Source organism: Zophobas morio, unplaced genomic scaffold, assembly GCF_036711695.1.
Source record: "Zophobas morio isolate AGI-343-1 ecotype UQ-CSIRO unplaced genomic scaffold, CSIRO_AGI_Zmor_V1 ptg000014l, whole genome shotgun sequence".
NCBI classification, from domain to species: domain Eukaryota; kingdom Metazoa; phylum Arthropoda; class Insecta; order Coleoptera; family Tenebrionidae; genus Zophobas; species Zophobas morio.
Genome location: NW_026972119.1, coordinates 23,920,709 through 23,941,240, shown reverse-complemented (window position 1 = coordinate 23,941,240; position 20,532 = coordinate 23,920,709). Strand labels below are relative to the sequence as shown.

The window sequence follows — 20,532 nt, the reverse complement described above, 5'->3', positions numbered from 1 at the left end:
AGACGTAAACAGTCACTATCTATAAAATTTCAAAAAATGTAATCCAGTAAATCGAAAAATGCAAAAATAAAAATTTACAAATAATTATTTCATTATAAAACTTTGAATAATTTAAAAGTTAAGCCCCAAAAATATGAAAAATAATGAAATTTCACTCTCAACAGGAACTAAATATAGTGTACAATAAATCCACCGCGACTGCACCATAAACGCATAATTACGCTTTCTACATATCCTCAATTAACCATCTCGCAAAAAGTCCATCGGAAATCCTAGAAAACCGCCACTTTCGCAATCATGGGAAACCCCCCAGAAAAAGCCCGCTAATTAAGTCATAATCCTATAATTTTCACGGGCAATAAAAACGATATATGGCCGTTTAAACAGGAATTCGCTTCCTGCAGAATCCGAAACGTCAACACCATTATCCCCAATTACCGCAGCCATAATTTGAGTAAATGATTGGGGCGCCACTTAACATCTTATACCATTTCGGCTTAAATCCGCCCCCTTTTAAATTAAGTCATTTGGGTGGGGATGGCACGAGACGTCACTAAGAAATGTTTCAGATCTAAAAGCTCCTGCCAGTTTCCCGTTAGTTGTATCCTAGTGGTCGCATTATTAGATTAGCGCATTCATAAACAAACATTAATTTCAATTTGAGTCGGTGTCAAATTAGCGGGATTACGGGAATAGTGCGATCGCTAATTGAAACGTAGAGCACTCGAAATGGGTCTTGACGTTTATTTTCGGGCTGGAAATTTGATTTTTTTTTGAATTGTGGGTTCGATTTTTGAAGCGGCGATTTAAAAATGTTTGGATACGACGAACAGTTGACGAATTTGGCGGCAGCGTCGGACTACAGCGGAAGACTGAGTACGAACAATACGAGGCAATTTTCAGTGACGAGTTTGCTGAGGCTGGGACAAAAGAGGAGAAGTTCGGACGAATCGAACGAAGGTGAGTTTGTGATAGTTTAGTGAGGAAAATTGTGGCTGAATATGGGATTGAAATAATCGAGGATGAGTGTTTACGAATGTTCGGAACATTCCGATAACGAACATAAACAAAAATAGTTGAAAATAGTTCCATGTAAAACAAATCTGCAGTTAGATCTGTATACCAACCTATCACTAACGTACTTGAAGGCATATTAATCAGTGACTACGATATGTTAACCAAAAAGTTAAAATAAATACAAATAGCTTATTTTAATAGAACGGACAAATTTACTTAAAAAATTAACTGATGGTGTAATAAACTCGGCTTCAGTCATAATAACGAAGCTATTTTTTTTACATGGCCCTAGAACCTAAAGAAAATTTTTAGTTTTAAAAATATGTAGTAATTTTTAATTTTTTATGAGAGTTCAATTCTGAAAAAAAAGCTCTGAAAACAAAGAAAACAGTTGAGATTTTTTTTTGTTTTAATAACATAATTTTTTAAATGGTCAATTCCAAAATATGGTTTTAGTTCTTCTTTTTCTATGATTTTATATTCAATTCCATCAGCTGGTTGTTCAATGTCCGACGGGATTTCAGAGTCATATATACAGATTTATATATTATTATTTTCCGTTATTTCTTTGATCGGATAATACACGAAACTGCATCAACACCACAATCGGCACTTTTTTTTGTTTATAAACAATGTATTATCATTATCAGACCAGTGGCTTCCTAGAAATTGGACAATAATTCTAAATATTGTCAACAGAAGTGTCACTACCAATTAGATTTTGAAATTAAATTTTGGAGCGTTGTAGAAAAAATCTTGTTTGTATTACGTGCGCTTGGACAACTTCGCGTCTAGTGCGTAAAACACTACCATTTCACCTTATTGCAGAAATAGTTATCAGAGCATTAATTTAAAAACAGATTTATTTAATAATTTTCGTGATTACGTCATTATATTTTAGTTCCAAACTGAATTCTTGTGTCCTTTTTGATTTTTGTTTATTCACAGAAATGAACAACAAATATTTGAGACAATGTTAAGAATCTCGTGTAGATGATACAGCGCTAACAAAATTTGACTAAATTTTATCAAATAACATATCCCTATACTTGTGGTTTATGAATCCGTCTTAATTTACCACCGTAGACGACTAGATTTTCGCAAATAAACTAAATTGCGTCTTCATTAATTTTTGTAATACATAATCTAATGGGTATAATTTTTTAGGTTTATTCCATTTTCTCGAAAATTTGAAAATGCAGTAATGTTACAAATCTGGCGTACACAAAATTTTAACTCATTTCTGAAATGATACAACAAACACATTAAAAACTCTAGAAATAGAAGAAATATTATGTTGTTTGGTGACAGAATTCTGCAATCTTGAAAATTATTTAGAAGTTATCTGGTTTTTAGACGTGTTTGATAGTGTAATTGCATTTTAAAAATAACCGTTACTTTGCCACTTAGTTTTTCTTTTAGATTTTCCACATTTTCCAAAAAAAAGTTACATAAAAAAATCACGCTGTAATTTTCTTCTCGGGTCCTTCTCGGGAACCTCATGTAGGTCTTGTTTTTGAAGTCATTTGAAAGAAGCTTCGGAGACCCTTGTGTTTTGTTTTTGAAGTAGTTTGAAAAAGAATCTCAAGGACCCTCTGTGGGTCTTGTTTTTGAAGTAATTTGAAAGAATCTCGGGATGTTTCTGTGTTTTATTTTTGAAGTTATTTGAAAGAATATTAGAAACATCATGTGGATCTTGTTTATAAAGTAATTTGTGTTTTCGTGTCTGGTTTTTGAAGTAGTTTGAAAGTATCTCCAGGAGCCCTTATGGTTTGTTTTTGAAGTAGTTTGAAAAAATCTCGGGGATCCCTTGTCTGTTTTTCAAGTAACTTGAAAGAATCTCGAGGGTTTCTTATGTCTGGTTTTGGTAGTAATTTAAAAGAATCTCGGGGACCTTATGTGGGTCTTATTTTTTAAGTAATTTGAAAGAATCTGAGGAACCACTGGTTTTTGAAATAATTATGTAATTCAAAAGAATCTCAGGATCTTTCTGCGTATTAATTAATACTGTTTTAAAGTGTAACAGGCAAATTAGTTTTTTTTTTATGAAACACCCTATATATTTTGACATATTTAAATGACTTCTTCGTAGGCTTTGCAACCATAGTTTATTTTCGAAGTTTCGATGCGACGTTGCCACGTTATTCCAATTTTCTTGAAATACTTATTTTAGTAATGGAATGAATTTTCGATTTTTCAGTTTTCAATTGCTTGATTTTTCAATTTTTAGATTGTCGATTTTTCAACTTTTCAAGTTTTTTCTTTTTTGATTTTTCGACTTTTAGGTTTTTCAATTTTCGGTTTTTCGATTTTCGATTCTTTGAATATTTGATTTTTAGAATATGGTTCATCGATTTTTTTTAAATTTTGGATTTTTCGAGATCTCGATGTCCCGATTGATTTCTCGATTTCTCCATTTCTCGTTTTCGCGACTTCTCTATTTCTCGAGTTTTCAATTTTAGATTTTTCAAGTTTTCTGTTATTTTAGTTTCAAAAATTAGTTATGTATACGAAATCTTATAATACATAAAATAAGACTATAGGAGAAAAATAAGGCAATAAGTACCATTTGTGCTTTGTTTTTGAAGTATTTTGAAACTATTTCGAGGACTCTTGAAGTAATTTCAAAGAATCTCGGGATCTTTCTGCTTTTTATATTTAAAGTTGTTTGAAAGATTATTGGAAACTTCATGTGGATCATGTTTATAAAGTAATTTGTGTCCTGGTGTCTGGTTTTTGAAGTAGTTTGAAAGTATCTCCAGGACACCTTATGCTTTGTTTTTGAAGTAGTTAGTTGGAAAGAATCTGGAACACTCCTTGTGTCTGGTTTTTGAAATAGTTTGAAAATATCTCCAGAACCCCTTATACTTTATTTTTGAAATTGTTTGAAAGAATCTCGGAGATCCCTTGTCTTTTTTTTTTCAACTAGTGAGAAAGAGTCCCGAGGATTCCTTATGTCTGGTTTTTGAAGTAGTTTAAAAGAATCTCAGGGAGCTCATGTGGGTTTTGTTTTTGAAGTAATTTGAAAGAGTCTGGGACACTCCTTGTATCTGATTTTTCAAGTAGTTTGAAAGTATCTCCACGACCCCCTCATGCCTTGTTTTTGAAGTAGTTTGAAAAAATCTCAGGGACCTCATGCAGGTCTTGTTTTTGAAGTAATTTGAAAGAATCTCCGGATCTTTCTATGTTTTGTTTTTGAAGTTGTTTAAGAAATATTGGACACTTTATGTGGATCTTGTTTATAAAGTAATTTGTGTTTTTGTGTCTGGTTTTTGAAGTAGTTTGAAAGTATCTCCAGAACCTCTTATGCTTTGTTTTCGAAGTAGTTTGAAATAATCTCGGGGATCCCTTGTCTTGTTTTTCAAGTAACTTGAAAGAATCTCGAGGGTTTCTTATGTCTGGTTTTTGCAGTAATTTAGAAGAATCTCAGAAACCACTGTTTTTCAAATAATTATGTAATTCGAAAGATTCTCAGGATCTTTCTGTGTATTGATACTGTTTTAAAGTGTCACACGCAAATTAGTTTTTTTTAATGAAACACCCTATATACATATTTTGACATATTTGATTGACTTCTTCTTAGGCTTTGCAACCACCGAAGTTCCGATGCGACGTTGCCACGTTATTCCAATTTTCTTTTTTATCAGTGGAATGAATTCTCGATTTTTCGGTTTTCAGTTGCTGGATTTTCCAATTTTTCAAATGTCAATTTTTCAACTTTTTAAGTTTTTTCCGTTTTTCGATTTTCCATTCTTCGAATATTCGATTTTCCGAGATTGATTCATCGATTTTTTTGATTTTTCAAGTTTTCGATTTTTTTGATAGATTTTTCCATTCTTTGTTTTTTAAATTCTTCGATTCTTCAATGCTTTGGTTCTTCTATTTTTCGATTATTCGAATTTTCCATTTTTCGAGACCTCGATGGCCCGATTTCTCGATTTTTCGATTTCTCATCTTCGCGACTTCTCCATTTCTCGATTTTTCGATTTTTAGATTTTTCAAGTTTTCTGTAATTTTTGTTTCAAAAATTAAAGTTATGGATACGAAATCTCATAATACATTAAATAAGACTAAAGATGGAAAGTAAGGTAATTTGATAGGATCTCGAGGATTCCTTATGTCTGGTTTTTAAAGTAGTTTAAAAGAATCTCGGGAACCTCATGTGGGTATTGTTCCTGAAGTCATTTGAAAGAATCTTGGAGACTCCTTGTAAGTTTTGTTTTTGAAGTAGTTTCAAAGAATCTCAAGGACTCCTTATGTCTGATTTTTGAAGTAGTTTAAAAAAATCTCGAGGACCTATCATGTAGGTCTTGTTTTTGAAATCATTTGAAAGAATCTCGGGGACCCTTGTGTTTTGTTTTTGAAGTAGTTTGAAAGAATCTCAGGGATCTCATGTGGGTCTTGTTTTTGAAGTAGTTTGAAAATATCTCCAGGACCACTTATGCTTTGTTTTTTAAGTAATTTGAAAGAATCTCGAGGATTCCTTATGTCTGGTTTTTGAAGTAGTTTAAACGAATCAAAGGGAACTTATGCTTGTTTTTGAAGTAATTTTGAAAAAATCTCAGGGGAGCACTTGTGTAAGGTATTTGAAGTAGTTTGATATAATCTTGGGGTCCCTTTCTTGTTGTTGAAGTAATTTGAAAGAATTTGGGACACTCCTTGTGTCTGGTTTTTGAAGTAGTTTGAAAAAATCTAGGAGATTCCTTGTCTTGTTTTTCAAGTACTGTGAAACAATCTTAAGGATTCCTTATGTCTGGTTTTTGAAGTAATTTAAAATAATCTCAGGGAACTCATATGGGTCTTGTGTTTGAAGTAATTTAAAAAAATCTGGGATACTCCTTGTGTCTGATTTTTGAAGTAGTTTGAAAGAAACTCGGGAATCCTTTGTCTTGTTTTTCAAGTAGTGTAAAAGAATCTCGAGGATTCCGTATGTCTGGTTTTTCAAGTAGTTTAAAAGAATCTCAGTGACGTCATGTTCGGTTTGCTTTTGAAGTAATTTGAAAATATCTCGGGGACCCCTTTTGTTTGGTTTTTGAAGTAGTCTGAAAAAATCTTGGGGATACATTTCTTGTTTTTGAAATAACTTGAAAGAACCTCGAGGACACAATTTATTTGGTTTTTGAACTAGTTTGAAAGCATCTCGGGGATCCTTCATGTTTTGTATTTGAAGTAGTTTGAAAGAATCTCGGGGGCTGCTTTTGTTTTTAAAGTAATTTGAAAGAATCTCGGTAACCCTTTGTGTTTAATTTTTGAAGTAGTTTTAAAGAATCTGGGGGACCTCATATGGGTCTCATTTTTTAAGTAATTTGAAAGAATCTCAGAGACTCCTCGTGTTTTATTTTGGAAGTAGTTTAAAGAATCTCGGGAACTTCCTTTATTTTGTTTTTGAAGTTGTTTGAAAAAATTCCGGGAATTTTTTGTTTTGTTTTTGAAGTAATTTGAAAAAATCTCGAGGATTCCACTGGAGTAATTTGAAAGAATTTAGGAGTCCCGTGATCTGATTTTTTCGTTGCATAAACATAAACACTCGAAGTTAAGCACGTCTGATAACATTTTGTCCTTTTCATTGTCTGTTTTAAACATGTTTCATGTTATCCGTTTCTGTGCGGACTGCGTCGCCTTGGACTTAATTATTAAAGATTAATTTATGCCACAAATCTGGTGTATACCAAATTCATTTCTCAAATAATACAACAAACAGATTAAAAACTCAAGAAATAGAAGAAATCTTGTGTTGTTTGGTGATATAATTCTGAAGTCTTATAAATTATTTAGAAACTATCTGATTTTTAGAAGTTGATGGTGTAATTTCATTTTCTACTAGAAACTAAATCTAGAATACCGCTACATTTGTCATTTATTTCTTTTCCTTTCTATTTTTTGTTTCTTTGAAAAATCACTCTGTAATTTTAGTTTCAAAAATTAAAGTTATGTATACGAAATCTAACAATACATAAAATAAGACTAGAAGAGGAAAATAAGGTAATCTGAATCTCGGGGACCACAGGGTCTTGTTTTCCTTGTACCTAGTTCTTGGAGTACATAATTTAAAAAAAATTCGGGAACCTTCTGTGCCTGGTTTTTGAAATACGTAATTCCAAAAAATCTCGGGATCTTTCTATGTTTTGTCTTTGAAGTTGTTTGAAAGAATATTTGAGTCCTCATGTGGATCTTGTTTTTAAAATAATTTGAAAGAATCTTCCAGATCCCTTTCTTGTTTTAGATGTAATTTGAATGAATCTGGGAGACTCCTTACGTCTGGTTTTTGAAGTAGTTTGAAAGTACGTCCAGGACCCCTTATGCTTTGTGTTTCAAGCAGTCTGAAAGAATTTCGGGGATCCCTGGTCTTGTTTTACAAGTAATTTGAAAGAATCTCGGGGAGTCCTTATGTATGGTTTTTGAAGTACTTAGTTTAAAAGAATGTCGGATACATGATGTGGGTTTTATTTTTTAAGTAAGACATTTGAAAAAAAACTCGGGATCCCCTTGTTTTTTTGTTTTTGAAGTGGTTTGAAAGATTCTTTGGATTCCTTGTCTTGTTTTTAAAGTAATTTGAAAGAATCTCGAGAATTTCTTATGTCTAGTTTTTGAAGTACTTAGTTTAAAAGAATATCAGGGACCTCATGTGGGTTTTGTTTCTGAATTAAATTGAAAGGATCTCGTTGACCCCTTTTGTATTGTTTTTGAAGTAGTTTGAAAGAATCTAGGGGATCTCAGGTGGGTTTTGTTCTTGAAGTAATCTGAAACATTCTCGGGGACCCATGTTGTTTTGTTTTTGAAGTAGATTGACAAAATCTTGGGGTCTCTTTCTTGTTTTTGAAGTAATTTGAAAGAATTTGGGACACTCCTTGCTTCTGGTTTTTGAAGTAGTTTGAAAGTATCTCTAGGATTACTTATGTCTGGTTTTTGAAGTAGTTTCAAGAAACTCAGGGAACTCATGTGGGTCTTGTTTTTGAAATAAATTGAAAGAATCTCAGGGGACCACTTGTGTCTGGTTTTTGAAGTAGTTTGCTAGAATCTTAGGGTCCCTTTCTTTTTTTTTGTAATTATGTAATTCAAAAAAATATGGGACACGCCTTATGTCTGGTTTTTGAAGTCATTTATAAGAATCTCAGGGACTTCATGTGGATGTTGTTTTTGAGAGAATCTCGAGCACCTTTTGTGATTTTTTTTGTAAGTAGTTTGAAAAAATCTCGAAGACCCCCTATGAGTCTTATTTTTCAAGTAGTTTAAAAGAATTTCGAGGATTCCTTATGTCTGGTTTTTCAAGCAGTTTAAAATAATCTCAGGGACCTCAGTTTTTTCAATTTTCAGTTATCGATTTTCGAATATTCGATTTTTCGATTTTTCGATTTTCGGTTTTTCAAGTTTTCTGTAATTTTAGTTTCAAAAATTAAACTTATCGAAATCTTATAATACTTACATTAAATAAAACTAGAGAGGGAAAATAAGGTAATTTGATAAAATCTCGGGGACCACAGAGTCTTGTTTTTGAAATAGTTTGAAAGAATCTCGGGGACTCCCTTTATTTTGTTTTTGAAGTACATAATTTGAAAAGTGTTTTGTCTTTGAATTTGTTTGAAAGAATATTGGAGACCTCATGTATATCATGTATATAAAGTAATTTGTATCCTTGTCTCTGGTTTTTGAAGTAGTTTGACAGAATCTTGGAGTTTCTTTCTGGTTTTTGAAGTAATTTGAAAGAATTTCAGGGGACCCCTTGTGTCTGGTTTTTGAAGCAGTTTTATGAAATCTTGGGGTCCCTTTCTTGTTTTTGAAGTAATTTGAAAAAATCTGGGTACACTCCTTGTGTCTGGTTTTTGAAGTAGTTTGAAAGTATCTCCAGAACCCCTTATGCTTTGTTTTTGAAGTAGTTTGGAAGAATCTCGAAGACCCCCTATGAGTCTTATTTTTCAAGTAGTTTAAAAGAATTTCGAGGATTCGTTATGTCTGGTTTTTCAAGTAGTTTAAAAGAATCTCAGGGACCTCATATGGGGCTTGCTTTTGAAGTAATTTGAAAAAATCTCGGGGATTCTTTTTGTTTTGTTATTGAAGTAGCTTGAAAGAATCTTTCTTGTTTTTGAAATTGTGTCTGGTTTTTGAAGTAGTTTGATAGCATCTCGGGGATTATTTATGTTTTGCATCAGAAGTAGTTTGAAAAAATCTTGAGGATCCCTTGTCTTGTTTTTAAAGTAATTTGAAAGAATCTCGGTAACCCCTTGTGTTTAATTTTTGAAGTAGTTTAAAAGAATCTCGGGGACCTTATGCGGGTCTTATTTTTGAAGAAATTTGAAAGAATCTCAAGGACTCCTTTTGTCTGATTTTTGAACTAAGTAATTTGTAAGAGTCTCAGGATCTTTCTGTGTTTTGTTATTGAGGTAATTTAATAACTTATGCTTCGTTTTTCAAGTAGTTTGAAAGAATCTCGTGGATCCCTGGTCTTGTTTTACAAGTGATTTGAAAGAATCTCGGGGATTCCTTATGTCTGGTTTTTGAAGTACTTAGTTTAAAAGAATCTCGGGGACCTCAAGTGGGTTTTATTTTTAAAATAATTTGAAAGAATATCGGGGATCCCTTTTGTACTGTTTTTGAAGTAGTTGGAAAGAATCTTGGGCTCCCTTGTCTTGTTTTTAAAGTAATTTGAAAGAATCTCGGTAACCCCTTTTGTTTTGTTTTTGAAGTAGTTTAAAAGAATCTTGGGGATTCTTTTTCCTGTTTTTGAAGTAATTTGAAAAAAACTAGGGAACCCATCGTCTTTTCTGTTTTTGAAGTAGTTTGAAAGAATCTTGGGGATCCCTTATCTTGTTTTTCAAGTAATTTGAAAGAATATCGAGGATTTCTTATGTCTTGTCTGGCTCGATGGATCCCATTTTCTCGAAAATTTTAGAAGATAGTAATATTGGGCGCGGCTGTAATTATTAATCGAAAAATAATAATACAAGCTATATATTTACCCAAAATAATGGTTAGAAGGTTTTACTCCATTGTAACCTAATTAATAATTTTAGTCGCCTCCTCTGTTTCGAGAAGACAAGTTGGTACGTGCTTAATAATCGCATTCTTTCGATGCATAAACATAAACACTCGAAGTTAAACATAACAGTCCACACAAACCTTATTTTAAGTTATAGGGGTTCTCATAAAAAATAAATCAAATTCGCAAATTTAAAAATATTATATCTGATTCAAATTTAAACTCATTTTTAAAGACTAACTTTAAATCTACAGGAAACAAAGCTTGACCTGACCTGACCTGACCTGAAACTCAATACAGTTATAAAAAAATTGATGCCACTTTTTTAATAATATCTTAAAATGAAATGGTGTACAATGTAACACTAATTATAAAGTAATTGGATTTCTAGAATCTAGAGAAAATTTTAAGGACATCCTGTGATTGCATTGCTAAAAAATACAAACATGTTTTTAGACAATTTTAATTTAAGTTTTTATTTACCATTTTATTTTCTACATGTATAGTTAAAACAGAGGAATTTAAAATAAGGTTTAGTTGCTAACAGATAATGTAACGATTTTTTTGAGGGGACGAATAAATAAATTTTAATTTCAAATGAATCGAGTTCGATTGTTCAGAGGTCATTTGTTGGATAAAGCTACTAAGAGAGAAACTGCCACTTTCGTATTCTACGACTTCTAAAACGGCGAAAAAATCCATAATTGGCGACTCAACCAAACATAATTCTTTTTGTAAATGTCAAGGAAACAAAATCTAGCCTTCCATTAAAACTCGGTTTTCCGTCAAACCGAAACTGAAATAAAATTACTGTTAAGCTCCGCAATTTCTTGCGTAATATCCCGAAAAGTGCTCCTGAAAAGCGGACTTTTCCATCACTTTTCGCACAAACGAGTCCATTCATCGATCATACGCCCCGGCAGTTAATGAATCCTGTAAATCCCGCATTTCAATCATCGAAAAAAAGATAGTAATTAAAAATAGCTGTGCCCCAAGGTCTGCGTGCGAACGGATGTTTGTATTCTATTTGGCAATGATTGCGATAAAATCGGCAAGTTAAACTTAGTTAGTTAGGGACATGTGTGTGTGCGATGCGTTTAAACAGAATCATTTTAAACGCAATGCATCATGTAATTAGAAATGATGAACGCGGACCGGTGCGTCCGACCGGAATATCTCAAACTTGGGGATCAAAGGACAGATCAAAGACTTCTCTGTCTATCTCAATGAGCTGCTTGTTGCAACGTAATCCGATATTTCAGACAGCTTTCAGCTGCATTCTCTCCGAGCGAAATCGGCCAAATTTCGTTTGTGAGGATGAACCTCCCAATCGCGAGGAAAATGGGATCCCATCGAAAATAAACTTCTTGGAAGCACTAAGTCATTAAACTATCAAACGTGATTCATTTTATTGCGGGGGACACATTCAACATGTAAATTAAATGCAGATAAAATAACCGTTAAGATTTGTTTTCGGGGGACGTCGTAATTTACCGGGAAAAGTGACTTTATTAGCGTGTTCTACTAGCGAAGAGACGGAGCGTTGCAGTTGTTGGCTTTTGTCACTAAATAGTCAAAATGTAGTTCCTGCCGTTTCGCACTTGATATAATTGTAAAATTTTACAACGAGAGTAAAATTACGCGGAATCGTTTCATTGCCACAGTCAGCAATAAATAGTTCCAAATGGACGGCACACAAGTGCACTTTCTGAGCAAGATTTATACACAAACTTGAATGTGATGAGAAGTTTTTAATTATTGATACCGAAAATATGTTTTTTACATATTTTTCGACGTATTTAATGAGAACTATTATTATTAAAACATATCTATAGGGTGAATCAATAAGCTTAAGTTTCTTGATGTACTTACTATTAATTTACTATTAAAGCTGATAAAAAATCAACAACCAACAAACACACTTTATTATCCAAAGCGACGTTGTCAATTGATTTCATTTTTCCTGAATTTCTTTGACATTAAAGATTATCAAAACATCACAGCCAAACTTTTTATTCGATTGTTTATTTTTCTCGTGTTAAGCATTTGCTATACCTAATAGTGATAATTTCGATGATTTTTCAGTTTATTTATGATTTTTTATGAACACTCCGTATGCTATTCTACTGCTGTTATTGTAAATCTTTGCTTTACTATAAATACAGAACACTCTGTAAAATTGAAAATAGTGTTGTTTTATGATATTCAAAAATTCCTACACATCTAATCTGTTTGTGCTCTGATTTTAAAGTGTAACACACAAATTAGTTTTTTTTTTTAATGAAACACCCTATATATTTATTTTGACATATTTAATTGAATCTTTCTTAAGCTTTGCAACCCCAGTTTATTTTCGAAGTTCCGTTGCGATGTTGCCACGTTATTCCCATTTTCTTGAAATTTTTCGGTTTTCAATTGCTCGATTTTTCAATTTTTCCATTTTTCGGTTTTTCGATTGTTCGAATTTTCGATTTTTCAAATATGTATATGATTCATCGACATTTTTGATTTTTAGATTTTTCGATTATTCGATTACTCGATTCTTCGACTCCTCGATTTCTCGATTCGTCGACCCAATTCTTCAATTCTTCTATTTTTTGATTAACCGATTTATCATTTACTACTGGATTTCTCGATTTCGTGATTTCTCAGTTTCTCGATTTCTCGATTTCTCGAATATTTGGTTCACTGTTTTTTTTCTGTTTTTTTTTATTATTCGATTTCCAGTTCCATTATTCGATTTATCAATTTTTGCTTTTCGATTTTAAGAGTTTTCGAATTTTCGAATTTCTGTTTTTTAGATTTTTCGAATATTTATCGATTTTCCGCTTTTCGATTTTAAAATTTTTCTAATTTAAACAAAAGTTTTTCAGATTTTTCGAATATTCATCGAGTATTAGATTTTTCTATTTATGGATTCTTCAATTTTCCGAAATCTCGATTTTCGATTTTCCAAATTTTTGATTTTCGATTTATCGATTTTTCGATTGTTCGATTGTTCATTTTCTTGAATTTTCCAATTATCGATTTTTCGATTTTACAATTTTTCGAATAGTTCACTGATTTTCCGTTTATCGATCTTCGAATTTTCGATTTTTCAAATTTTTTATTTTCTGCTTTTCGATTCCAGATTGTTGGAATTTTCGGTTTTCGAATATATATTTCTCGATTTTTTTGATTTTTCGAATTTTCGATATTTGGATTTTTCGATTTTTTGATTTTTCGATTCTTCGGTTCATCGATTTTTCGATTCTTCGATTCTTCTATTATTTCTTCTTCTTCGGTTATTGCAATTTTCGATTTCTCGATTTCTCGTTTTCTCGATTTCTCGATTTTTCTATTGGTCAGTTTTTCGAAATTTCGAATTTTCAATTTTTACCATTTTTCGATTTATCGATTTTTGCTTTTCGATTTTAAGATTTTTTTAATTTCCGTTTTTTCAATTTTTGATTCTTCAACTTTTCGAAATCTCGAATTTCGATTTTTCTAACTTTTGATTTTTGACTTCTGGATTTTTCGATTTTTCAATGTTCAATTGTTCAGTTTTCTAAATTTTTGAATTTTCAATTTTCGTTTTATCGATTTTTCAATTTTTTTATTTTTGAAGATTTCTCGATTTTTCGATTTCGATTGTCCCATTGTTCAGTTTTGTGAATTTTCGAATTTTCGATTTTTTGGTTTTTCGATTTTTCAATATTTGGTTCACTGACTTTTCTATTTTTCAATTTTCAAATTTTCGATTTTTCAAGTTTACAAGTTTTCAATTTTCCATTTTTCTGTTTTTCCACTTTTTGGTTTTCCGATTCTTGGATTTTTTGGATATTTAGTTCACTGATTTTCAAATTTTCGAGTTTTCAAGTTTTCAAGTTTTCAATTTTTGAATTTTTGAATTTTTCCAGTTTTCGGTTTTTTAATTTTCGGTTTTTCGATTTTCGATTATTAGAATTTTCAATTTTCAAATATATGATTCATCGATTTTTTTGATTTTTCGACTCTTCTATTATTTCTCTTCTTCGGTTATTCCAATTTTCGATTTCGTGATTTCTCGTTTTCTCGATTTCTCGATTTGTCGATTTCTCGATTTTTCGATTGGTCAGTTTTTCGAATTTTCGAATTTTCAATTTTTACCATTTTTCGATTTATCGATCTTTCCTTTTCGATTTTAAGATTTTTCGAATTTCCGTTTTTTAAATTTTTCGATTTTTCAATTTTTGATTCTCCAACTTTCGAAATCTCGAATTTCGATTTTTCTAACTTTTGATTTTTGACTTCTGGATTTTTCAATTTTCCAATGTTCAATTGTTCAGTTTCCTAAATTTTCGAATTTTCAATTTTCGTTCTTCAGATTTTTCAAATTTGTCAATATTTCGATTTTTCGATTTTTCAAATATTTGGTTCACTGACTTCTATTTTTCGATTTTCCAATTTTCGATTTTTCAAGTTTACAATTTTTCAATTTTTCTGTTTTCCACTTTTCGGTTTTCCGATTTTCGATTGTTGGAATTTTCGATTTTCGAATATATGATTCATCAATTTTCTTGATTTTTCGATTTTTCGATTCTTCGATTCATCGATTTTTCGATTCTTCGATTTTTCTATTGTTTCTTCTTCTTCGATCATTCCAATTTTCGATTTCGTGATTTCTCGTTTTCCCAATTTCTCGATTTGTCGATTTCTCGATTTTTCGATTGGTCAGTTTTTTGAATTTTCGAATTTTCAATTTTTACCATTTTTCGATTTTTCGATTTTTGCTTTTCGATTTTAAGATTTTACGAATTTCCGTTTTTTAAATTTTTCGATTTTTCAATTTTTGATTCTTCAACTTTTCAAAATCTCGAATTTCGATTTTTCTAACTTTTGATTTTTGACTTCTGGATTTTTCAATTTTCCAATGTTCAATTGTTCAGTTTCCTAAATTTTCGAATTTTCAATTTTCGTTCTTCAGATTTTTCAAATTTGTCAATATTTCGATTTTTCGATTTTTCAAATATTTGGTTCACTGACTTCTATTTTTCGATTTTCCAATTTTCGATTTTTCAAGTTTACAATTTTTCAATTTTTGTTTTCCACTTTTCGGTTTTCCGATTTTCGATTGTTGGAATTTTCGATTTTCGAATATATGATTCATCAATTTTCTTGATTTTTCGATTTTTCGATTCTTCGATTCATCGATTTTTCGATTCTTCGATTTTTCTATTATTTCTTCTTCTTCGGTAATTCCAATTTTCGATTTCGTGATTTCTCGTTTTCTCGATTTCTCGATTTTTCGATTGGTCAGTTTTTCGAATTTTCGAATTTTCAATTTTTACCATTTTTCGATTTATCGATCTTTCCTTTTCGATTTTAAGATTTTTCGAATTTCCGTTTTTTAAATTTTTCGATTTTTCAATTTTTGATTCTCCAACTTTCGAAATCTCGAATTTCGATTTTTCTAACTTTTGATTTTCGACTTCTGGATTTTTCAATTTTCCAATGTTCAATTGTTCAGATTCCTAAATTTTCGAATTTTCAATTTTCGTTTTCCCGATTTTTCAAATTTGTCAATACATATTTCGATTTTTCGATTTTTCAAATATTTGGTTTACTGACTTCTATTTTTCGATTTTCCAATTTTCGATTTTTCAAGTTTACAATTTTTCAATTTTTCTGTTTTCCACTTTTCGGTTTTCCGATTTTCGATTGTTGGAATTTTCGATTTTCGAATATATGATTCATCAATTTTCTTGATTTTTCGATTTTTCGATTCTTCGATTCATCGATTTTTCGATTCTTCGATTTTTTTATTATTTCTTCTTCTTCGGTCATTCCAATTTTCGATTTCGTGATTTCTCGTTTTCTCGATTTCTTGATTTCTCGATTTCTCGATTTTTCGATTGGTCAGTTTTTTGAATTTTCGAATTTCCAATTTTCCATTTTTCGATTTTTGCTTTTCGATTTTAAGATTTTTCGAAGTTTCGAATTTGTTTTTTAGATTTTTCGAATATTCATTGATTTTTCGATTTTTCTAATTTTTGATTTTCGACCTCTGGATTTTTCAGTTTTTGAATGTTCAGTTCTTAAGTTCCCTGAATTTTCGAATTTTCAATTTTCTTGTTTTCGATTTTCCTATTTTTGGATTCTTCAGTTTTCCGACATCTCAATTTTCGATTTTTTAAATTTTCGATTTTTGACGACTTCTCGATTTTTCGATTTTCGATTGTTCGAATTTTTTTGGTTCACTGATTTTTATATTTTTCAATTTTCGAATTTTCAAGTTTACAAATTTTCAATTTTTCATTTTTCTGTTTTTCCACTTTTCAGTTTTTCGATTTTCGATTGTTGGAATTATCGATTTTCGAATATGAATAATCGATTTTTTGATTTTTCGAATATTTGGTTCACTGATTTTTCTATTTTTGATTTTCGAATTTTAGATTTTTTAAATTTACAAATTTTCAGTTTTTGAATTTTTCTATTTTTCCACTTTTCGGTTATTCAATTTTCGGTTTTTCCATTTTCGATTGTTAGAATTTTCGATTTTCAAATATATGATTAATCGATTTTTTTGACTTTTCGAATTTTCGATTTTTAGATTCTTCGATTCTTCGATTCTCCGATTCTTCGATTCTTTGATTCTTCTATTTTTCGATTGTTCGAATTTTCGATTTCTCGATTTCTCGATTTCTCAATTTATCGACTTCTCGATTTTTCAATTTGTCAGTTTTTCGAATTTACAAATTTTCAGTTCTTCCATTTTTTGATTTATGGTTTTTTCGCTTTACGATTTTAAGATTTTTCGAATTTCTGTTTTTTAGATTTTTCGAATATTTATCAATTTTTCGATTTTTCTATTTTTCGATTCTTCAATTTTCCGAAATCTCCATTTTAGATTTTTTTGATTTTTTACATTCCGACTTCTCGATTTTTCAATTTTCGAATGTTTAATTGTTCAGTTTTTTGAATTTTGGAATTTTTGATATTTCAATTTTTCGATTTTTCGAATGTTCATCTATTTTTCGATTCTTCTGTTCTTCGATTCTACAATTTTCCTATCAATTTTCGATTTTTCGAGTTTTTTTGATTTTCGACTTCTCAAATTTTCGGCTTCTCGATTTTTGGTTATCCGATTGTCCAATTTTTCGAATTTTCGATTTTTTTATTTTTCAATATTTTCGGATTTTTGAGTTTTCGGATTTTTGAAATTTCAATTTTTAGATTTTCCGAATATTCATCGATTTTTCGATTTTTCTATTTTTCGATTCATCAATTTTCCTAAATCTCGATTTTTCAAATTTTTGCTTTTCGACTTCTCGATTTTTCGGTTTTCGATTGTGCAGTTGTTTGAATTTTCGAATTTTCAATTTTTGATTTTTCGAGTTTTCAATTTTTCAAATTTTAGATTTTTCGATTTGTCGAAAATTTGGTATCACTGATATTTTCTATTTTTCTACTTTTTATTTTTTCAATTATTCCATTTTCAGTTTTTCCAGTTTTCGATTTATCGAGTTTTCGCTCTCGATTTTAAAATTTTTCGTATTTTCGAATTTCCGTTGATTTTTTAAATATTCATCGATTTTTCGAATCCTCAATTATACGAAATCTCCATTTTCGATTTTTCGAATTTTTGATTTTCGATTTATCCATTTTGCGATTTTTCGAATATTTGGTTCACTGATTTTTTCAATTTTTTGTTTTTTCAATTATTCGATTTTCAGTTTTTCCATATTTTCCGAATTATCGATTTTTCGCTTTTCAATTTTAAGATTTTTCGAATTTTTGAATTTCCTGTTAGATTTTTCCAACATTCATCGATTTTTCGATTTTTTTTATTTTTCGATTTAGTTTTACGAAATCTCGATTTTCGATTTTTAGAATTTTTGATTTTCGACTTGATTTTTCGATTATTCAGTTTTTCCAATTTTCAATGTTTCCATTTTTCGATTAATCCATTTTTCGCTTTTCGATTTTTAGATTTTCTGAATTTTCAAATTTCCGTTTATTAGATTTTTCGAATGTTTCGAATGACTTCTCCATTTCTCAGTTTTTCGATTTTTCTATTTTTAGATTTTTTGATTTTAGATTCTTTCAGTTTTCAATTTTTTAATTTTTCTATTTGTCCACTTTTCGGTTTTTCAATTATCCGTTTTTCGATTTTCGATCATTCAAATATATGATTCATCGGTTTTTTTTCGATTTTTCGTTATTTTTCGGATGTTTAATTTTCGACTTCTCGATTTTTCGATTTTCGATTATTCGATTGTTCAATTTTTCGAATTTTCGAGTTTTTGTTTTATTTGGAATTTTCGGGTTTTCGGATTTTCAGCTTTTCGATTTTCGATTTCAATTTCTCGATTTTTCAGTCATTTTCGGAAATAACAAATAATACTAGGTGTCCACAAATTATAGATCTTGTAGCAACTGTCTGGACCAACTTGATGGACAAACATTTATAAACTCCCAGTATAATAGATTTTTGGATTTTTTTCAAAAAATGTAACCAGAACCACATAAATTTACAAATTGACTAGTTCGTCATTTTTAAAGATGGAAATGTGAAATTTTTAAAAAACTTTTTAGCTATCTTGATTCACGTGTAAAAAATTTTAACTTTTTTATACAGGATGATTAAATTGGCAACTTGCTATTTTTCTCATATTTTTCAAAATCCATGTAAGCTTTCGTTTGATACACCATATATTTTAAAAATAATCCCAAAAAAAGTCTGTTAGTATGAACTTCAAAGAACTATAGTATGCAGTTTATTCAATTTCCAGTATTTCTTACGGAATTTCATTTTCGGTATTCATAAAATATACTCCTAGTTTATTTAAAAAATTCGAACTTCTTTATTTTGAAAATAAACGACTAATAACATTTACAAAATTACCCATTTTTGTTCCAGGCTCCACTTCCGAAAACTCCCGAAGCGAAGAAAAAACCAAAAAACCCAGACGCAACCGAACAACCTTCACCACAGTCCAGCTAGCAGCCCTAGAAAAAGTTTTCGAAAAAACCCACTACCCCGACGCTTTTGTCCGAGAAGACCTAGCAGCCAAAGTCAGCCTTAGCGAAGCCAGAGTCCAAGTGAGCAAAACCCTTATTACCTCACCTGTCAAACAAAATCACCCAAAAATCTCTTTAGGTATGGTTTCAAAACCGCCGAGCGAAATTTCGAAGAAACGAACGAAGCTTAACCCTGCAGCAAACCCCATCCACCAAACTGTCTTGCAATAAGTCCATTACGACACTGAATCCGCGCTCCGACGCCATGGAAAAGCCGCTATTTCCGCACCAGAACATGATCCCTCCACACACCGCCGCGGATCTGCAGTACGTTATGCCCTGGAAGTGTTCGCATGGGCAATATGGACAAGCGGATTTGTACACGAGCAATTTTAACGCACCCATGGCGGCACAAACGTGCCCTTTTCTCTCTAGTAATCCGTTTAATTATTGCTCGACGAACATGTCGTCGAGTTCTGTGTGTAACAGATTTGATGTCAATTCGTTGAGATATCGGCATCAGGACTTTACGTTGTCGCCGTAGTTGAAATCTAGCTTTAGTCTGTATTGTACCTACTCACTAACTTGTAAATTAACTTTAGTTTTTAATATTTCTAAAAGAAAAATAAATAATTACATAAGATGGAAGGTTGCTTTGTTTATCTTTTTTTTTTTGTTTTGTTTTGGGATAACTATATGACAATTTAAGAACGACAAGAGAATTAAGGTTTTATTACTATAACCAAACCACAGTCACATGTTCACTCCGAATGCCCCCATGCATTAGCAAACTTTGACGACCTGTATTTTAGGCAACCCAAAAAACACATTTCTTGATTCAATATTATCATTGGTCAAAGACACGCTTCCTCTGTATATACCTGTATAAATTTTCAAACTATTTGACTACTACTAACTGTGTTTCAATTTGGCGTACCCAGAGCAAGAACTTCTGGCCTCATTTCTTCGATGATTCTTACCGTTTTTCTGGAATCGCCCATTGAAATACCGTAATTTTTAAAAATTTCAAAAAACATTTTAATTTCTCTCCGAATTTTTCTAAAATATTGCTCAATGACCCTAAACACGCTCTATTATTGGAATCAGCACGTCAAGATCTATATACGAATTTTTGAGAATTTTTAAACGACTTTTTCAAAAATTAAACTTTCTTGTGGATTTCGAGCCCTAGAACTCATTTCCGGCATCGTTTCTTTGATAAGTGCAACCGTTTTTCCGGAATCGACCGTTGAAATGTCGAAAATTTTAGAAATCTTCAAAAATTCGCATTTCTTACCGATTATTTCGAAAATGTTGCTCCGTGACCATCAACACACTATATTTTTGGAATCAGCATGTCGAGATCTACGTCACTCAATTTTTTCACAATTTTTTGACAACTTTTTAAAAAGTGAAAATTTTCCAATGGTCCCCCCTTCTTCAAATTTCGGCCAAATTTTGACATTTTCGAAACTTAACTAAAGATATTTTCTTGTAGATTTCGAGCTCTAGAACTCACTTCCGGCATCGTTTCTTTGATAAGTGCAACCGTTTTTCCG

At 31.0% G+C, this 20,532-nt stretch overlaps 1 protein-coding gene across 1 annotated transcript; it reads left to right on the top strand.

The window, feature by feature from the left end:
• Positions 1–594: 594 nt before the first annotated feature.
• LOC135129047 (paired mesoderm homeobox protein 2-like) lies at positions 595–19,544 on the top strand. The gene is made up of 3 exons (XM_064056126.1): positions 595–960; positions 18,873–19,054; positions 19,113–19,544. Exons 1-3 carry the CDS (start codon positions 813–815, stop codon positions 19,515–19,517), a joined length of 735 nt encoding a protein of 244 aa, XP_063912196.1. The 5' UTR covers positions 595–812; the 3' UTR covers positions 19,518–19,544.
• Positions 19,545–20,532: the final 988 nt, after the last annotated feature.